This window comes from Astyanax mexicanus, chromosome 13 (genome assembly GCF_023375975.1).
Source record: "Astyanax mexicanus isolate ESR-SI-001 chromosome 13, AstMex3_surface, whole genome shotgun sequence".
Classification (NCBI taxonomy): Eukaryota; Metazoa; Chordata; class Actinopteri; order Characiformes; family Acestrorhamphidae; genus Astyanax; species Astyanax mexicanus.
In genome coordinates, this window is record NC_064420.1 from 5919731 (window position 1) to 5926435 (window position 6705).

Below are 6705 nucleotides of genomic sequence, written 5' to 3' on the forward strand. Positions count from 1 at the left end.
AGTATAAAAATACAATTACATCCTTTTTACAAAAGCAATAAGCCTTTGATAAATAAGTATAATAAGACATTTCAATAGGCATATATATATTAAAAAAAATACATATCCTTAAAAATAAATACATAAATAAAATAAAAACACTGTTTAAAATCATGTTGACCTACCAGTTTATTCACATTAATGGGCTTTTTTTCTTTAAAAAATATAATGGAGTCCATTTATTGTATAATAAGCCGATATAGTAATTATTTTTGACACCCTATTTATTTATTGGAGAATTTGCACAGGTTGCCAAATCATTCAACTTTTCACCCTCAGCAGCTGCTGGCAAATTCCCACTAATGAAAGACAAATATGATTCAAAAGCCTAAAATAAATTATGACTTAGAAATCAAGCTAACATCATATCCGAGTTTAGAGTATAACTCATTATAATAACAAGAAGATGACCGTCACTGTCGCTGAGACATCCGAACCAGAGACATCTTCAAAACGAGGACACTGACCGAGCTCTGCCCTTCCACCAAATCAGATTACACACATAAGTGAGATAGATAAGTGTGATTCATTATTTATACACACAGCTATTAGAGAGTTCTATTCTAATCTATTCGCGTTTCCGTTTTAAAAATGACACATCCATTACCCCACAGCCGTCTCCCAGCGGAGACCTAGCAGACCTGCTCTATAAACCACTGCCTGACTCGACCAACGGCGATACAGCGCTGGATAAAACACTGCAAATTAAACACAGTTATAACTGCAATCTTCATTCCATCATTGGAAATCCAGTCCTACCGCCAGTGAGCTCATCCTGTCCTCTAGTCATGTCCTAAAAATGGCTTTAATCAAATCCTGACATCATTTTTTTTTTATGCACATGATCACAGATGATAAGCAAGATTATACAAATTAAAGCATATTTTGCAATGGTACGATATATCGACGTATATCGGCGTATAAGGACGTGCAATGTCACTTAAGGCAATTAAATCAAACACGTCATGTTGCAATGTTTTGATTCTTGACACAAGAAGTAGATACACAGCGCTGTCTCTGTGTCTGTGGGAGTGACAGACTGCTGCTGCCTGAGAAGCGCAAGCACGAGGGGGAGCGCGAGAGAGAGGAGGGGGGCAGGAGTAAACATAATGTAACCACATGGCCTCCATGCATATGGTTGAACACGTGCTTGTAAACATGGGCGCGTGTCAAAAGCTGTGCACCTCAGTTCAGCACAGTTTTGCACAGATATTTCCAGTTACAGCTGAATTCAGGCTTCTAATCCCAGAAAAACTAACGCTCTTATTTACCTTTTATAAAGTCATTTAAATGCCTGATTAAATAGCAACAGCGCTTGTGAATATATCTACACTGATGGGAGTGGAGGTCTTGAAATGAAGTGTGTTCATGTAAATTTCTGGCGTATTGCTATCTAGGCAACAAAAAACACGGGTTTGACACTAAATGTATACAAACTAGACAGATATCATCAACAGTCAGTTTTTTTACATCAACAATAAACAGAATACAAAATAACATAACAAAACGTAAATTACGTACTCGTGCAGCTTTACGGCATAAACACACGTCAGTGCGATGCACTGTTAAAATAGCAATCCACCAAATTCTGAGCGCACCTGGCTATTAAAGGGAATGGCATATGACACGTTGCTATTCGATTGCATGTTTTATTATATTCATTATATGGCTCATTGCATGCTTTGCCCAAAACACACCCATGATTAAGAGAATTACTACATGCCTTTTGCGCGTCCCAAGCCACACAAGGTGTACTTTTCCTGTCGTTATGATAGCAAAGACACAGTGACACGCCCTAAATCAAAGCTGCACAGTGCAGGGTTGATGGCAGCGCACTAAAATAGGGAACACAGCCTTAAAAAGCAGTTTTAATACTCTTTTACATTGAATACTGTAACTTTTATTCAAACTATGCTGCAATTCAACCAATTACACTTGACTCTTATATTTTCTCTGTAATGAAACGTACAGTAGTGTCAGTATCCTTTAAGCGTTGATGATTTATATTATTGATATATATATATTTTTTTAAGTATATTGTCAATATGATAACAATATATCTTCATATTGCCAAGCTCTAGATCCCATACATACACTCTTTCACACACTTTATAAAATGTTTTGGGGTGACCCTGGACAAACACTAAAGCTCACGTTTTAAAAGTGGTCCCCAGCTGGGGACCAGGCTTTGATCTATATGGCACTTCACATATTGAGCTGGGATTCAAAACAACAGTTGGAGACACCTCAGTGCTCCTTAAATAACCCCTGCTGAGCTCAGACTGGCCAAGTCCAAAGCTACGTTAGTTTAAACTGTTTAAACACCTCGCTATTGTTACAGTGACAAAAGCACTGTCTCGTGTTGTTGATTGGATAAAGCCATAAAATAAAAATACAGAGATAGTTCAGCTGATGATGGTCATTTCTCATCAGTCCTACACCTCACATATATCATATTAGAGCTGCAACAAATGTAATAATATAGTCAAAATAATCAATATAGATTATATAGATTATAAAAAATTTAATCACTTCACTACACTAAGTGCTGGGGACAGAAATACAATATTTAATGGTTAAAAGCTCAGTTTAAACTCAGCTTGATCACCAAAAGTGCCCAAATACAAAAGATAACATATTTAATCACTTAATATCAGAACTTTTTACAACTTATTAGAGCTTTTAAACAGATTCTAGGCATTAAAAGTGCATTTAAAGGGCATTTAAGTCCCATGTTCAGCTGTTTCTGTCGTTTTGAAGCGATATAGAAAAAAGAAATAGGAATGAGAGAAGTACCCATGTGAAGCATGGTGGGCATGGCAGAAATAATCGTTGACTAATCGGAAAAAAAAATCGTCAGATTAATCAACTATCAAAATAATCATTATTTGCAGCCCTATATCATCTCAGAGAAAGGGTTTACAGAGAGTTCTAATCTACAGTAAAAGGAAATGTAGAGGAGAAAATCAAATGTTCAGCACTGCTATCTAATAAACCACTTCTGACACCAATCTTTACATTTAAACGAATAATTAAGACCCAACACTCAGTATTTGAGAATCAATACAGTACTACACTTCGATATACAGATATATTCTCATACAACTAGGATTAATCAGCTTATTTCTTAACTGATAAATGATTGACTTGATTGTTTGGTTCTTAAACTCTGGAAATAACTAGAAACAAATCCACTACAGTACATACAACAATGCTATATCCATGCAAGCCAATTAAGAGCTTGTTTAGTGACTGATATTCAAAATGCCCTGAATTTTATTTAATTAAATAGAACTAATTACATGCTTTCCAATGAAACATGTATGGTCATTTTGCCCACCTTTAACTATACTCATTCATAGAAACTCACTGAGCAACAAAATGAATTACATCCATTGTTAAGTATACAGTAGTATTGAAAGTAGTGGTTATTATACTGTGTATATTTGCTTTATATTGATATTGTTGGGTGGGGGGGGGAAAGCAACCAAACAAAGAGTTTCAAAACCAAACAAACAATCCACGAATTAAGAAATCAGCAATGATACGCTATCAAAAAAAGTATTGGCTGAAAATAAATAGTTCAAAAGAGCTTCACCTTCTTATACACTGTGCAAAGCTTTTGTTTAGCCAAAAAAAATCCTCATTCATTCCTTTAAGAGCCAATTAATTACAATTATATTAGAAGGACAAAGAAAAAAAAGAGATCAATAACCTAAAAACACCTTTTATTGCCTCAAAGGCATCATTAGTGTTGAAATTCTGACATTGAATCATTGTTCATTCAAAAGCTTTGAATGGTCAGTCTCAGCTCCTCTACATTCACAATGCTCAAAAAAGAGAGAGAAAGATGCTCCTTTCAAATCTTAACGTTTTAAGAATGTTTCATTTACTTCACTGTGGGAATGTTTGTTCCTAACATTGGGGGGACTTTGTACAAAGTTTCGTACAACATTTTTAGAAAGCTCCATTAACGGTATTGTGGAAACGTTTGTTCCTAACATTGGGAGAACTCTGTACAAAGTTTCATACAACCTTTATATATATATATATATATATATATATATATATATATATATATATATATATATATATATAAACGTTCCATTAACGGTATTGTGGAAACGTTTAATCTTAACATTTGGGATAACTTTGTACAAGGTTTCATACAACTTTTATTTTAGAACGTTTTTTTAACGTTAACGTTACTGTGGGAACGTTTGTTCCTAACATTGAGAGAAGGTTTCATACCACCTTTTTTAATATATATTTATAACGTTCCATTAACGGTATTGTGGGAACGTTTGCTACTAACTTTGGGGAAACTTCGAAGTTTTTTAGGTTTTGTGCAACGTTTTTCGAATGTTCGATGAATGTTGCTGTGGGAACGTTTGCTCCTAGCTTTTAGAGAACTTTAAAAGAGACAATGTTGTGGGAACGTTCCATGTTAGCTGGGATGTCCATAACGTTACATACAGCAAGACTTTTTTATTTATTTATTTTTATTTATTTATTTTATATTTATTTAAAAATATATATAATTTACATTGACACGTTCCCATTTAACCTGAGCTGCGTTTTTTTATTGTACTAAAAAAAAAAAACTTCCACAACAATAGAACCACACACACATACGGTGAGAGTAGCGCACGCTCGCACGCGCGCGCACGCTTACCTTGGAGACTCGGTCATATAAAAGTCCACAGAGTAGCCGAAGTAGCTCCCCGCGGGTCCGCCGTACACCGCCGGGTTCTCCACATCCAGGTTAAAAGCGACGCACAGCGGTAAAATCAGCGCCACCGAGAGCAGAACCGGGCCGGGCGGAACCGAACCCGCGCGGAGCCGAGCCGCCCCGGTCTTAGAGCCCATAGTGTTGATTGTTCTGTGAGAGAGAGAGAGAGATCCGCTGTAGGTTCGGTGGAGACTGTGGGTCGGGTCGGTTCAGTTCTGAGCAAAAGCCAAAAACCAAAAGTTGCGCGCGTGTGACCGGCGTCCTCCTCCCGCAGCCTGCAGTCCGTCGCGAGCTCTAACCGAGGAGCATAACGTTAACCACCTACAGATACAGATACTGGTACTGATAGAGCTCCACAGTCACACTGCTCTACTCTACTCTACTACTCTCACTCCCTCTCTCTCTCCCTCTCTCTTTCTCTCTGTCCTCCCTCTCTCCTAATTGAAGCAGTACTGCTGAGAGGAGTTCCCAGACTCGTGACTAAACTGCTGGAGAGGAGGAGCCACCAGCCCAGATACCACCAACTCCTGAAGCAGGGATTCCTACTCAATAAATAGTCCCCCTATCACACTTTGTAGTGTCTACATCTTCTTAATATTAATATCAGGGCAAAAAACTAACCTTGCAACCAAGCAAACTTTACTGAACTCAAAGAACCAAACAATCAATTAATTAACAAAATCATAAATTAATCTAGAATGAAAGTGATCATCAACTGGAAATCTTCTAAATCTTCTAAATACTTTCTAAATTCTTGAAAAGTTTTGGAATGACTGACCTTCATTTCTTTATTTTTTCTTTTCTTAGTCGAGTATTTCTTGCTGTAATCTGGATTCAAAACCTTTAACCTTTAAATGGACATTAATTCAATGACAGAATATTTTCTCACTCTCGCTCTCTTGAATTGAAGCAGTGCTGAGAGCAGGGACTCCTACTCAATAAATAAACCCTTTATCATGCTGTGTGCATCTACTTAATATCAATATCAGGGCAAAAATTTAACCAAACAAACTTTATCATTTAAAATGAATCATTACCTGAAAATAATGTACTTTTATTTTTCTTTTTTTCTTACGTTGTAAATTAATGCTGAAGACATCCAGCAGTAAATCTAAAAGTGTTTAGGTTTCTCTTATCTGTATTCCTTTTCTGGGGCGGTCCAGATAAGTGCCAGTTTCACCATAACATTTTGATGGTCTTTGCAACTGCACTTGAGGATACTTTCTAAATTCTTGACATCATTTCTTTTCATGTTGAACTGGTTATAAACCTTTTAAACATGCTCTACCTGTATCTCCAGGATCAGCTCACAGTAGCAGAAATGCTAGTGCTTTACAGTGTAAAACCTGTTTTCTTTAGGTAAACTAAAATATACGGGCAGGCTTTCTTTTTTGTAAAATATATTATTCTACTTTCTAAAATTAAAGTTTTTAGATTTTAGCTCCATTCACCCAAATTTATAGAGGGCTCACTCACAGGCTCCCTCTAAAGTTTAACAGTCATTTATTGATACAACAGAAGGAATGGTAGGGTTGTCTGACTCTCCATAAAAAGCTCTGGTGTGTTTTTGACTGTGGTTCTCTTTCTGTGATTCCATTGGCTGTATGTAGCCGCTGCTCCTGACTTGTAGTCAGAGTCAGATATTAAACATGTTGAACATTTGCCGAGCGTCTGCAACTGGTTGGACTGGTCAGCAGCGGATTGGCGAGCGTATTTCAGGAGTTTACACTACGCGACGGCACGAGATTCCCGATTTCCCTCTGAGCTGAGCTTTTGTCCGCGTTCAACGAAAAACTGTCAGCGACTAAAAAAATGGCCCGAAATTGTGTAGTGTGAACCTGGCAATCCTCTCTCTTTCTCCTAATTGATGACTAATGCATTTATTCACTCATCTAACTGTGGGTCCAGACCTAAAAAAAAATGGTTTCAAGGGT

General features: G+C 37.0%; 1 protein-coding gene across 3 annotated transcripts in view; it reads right to left on the bottom strand.

Moving 5' to 3' along the window:
- itga5 (integrin, alpha 5 (fibronectin receptor, alpha polypeptide)) overlaps positions 1–5216 on the bottom strand; it is a 100272-nt gene extending 95056 nt beyond the window's left edge. For all 3 annotated transcript variants that reach the window (XR_007441601.1, XR_007441602.1, XM_022677267.2), the window contains exon 1: positions 4715–5216. Coding sequence is in view for 1 of the 3 variants with exons in the window: in XM_022677267.2 (XP_022532988.2) it covers positions 4715–4908 (194 nt within the window). In the remaining 2 variants the exon portion in view is untranslated. The remainder of the gene's footprint in view (positions 1–4714) is intronic.
- Between the last annotated feature and the right edge of the window lie 1489 nt (positions 5217–6705).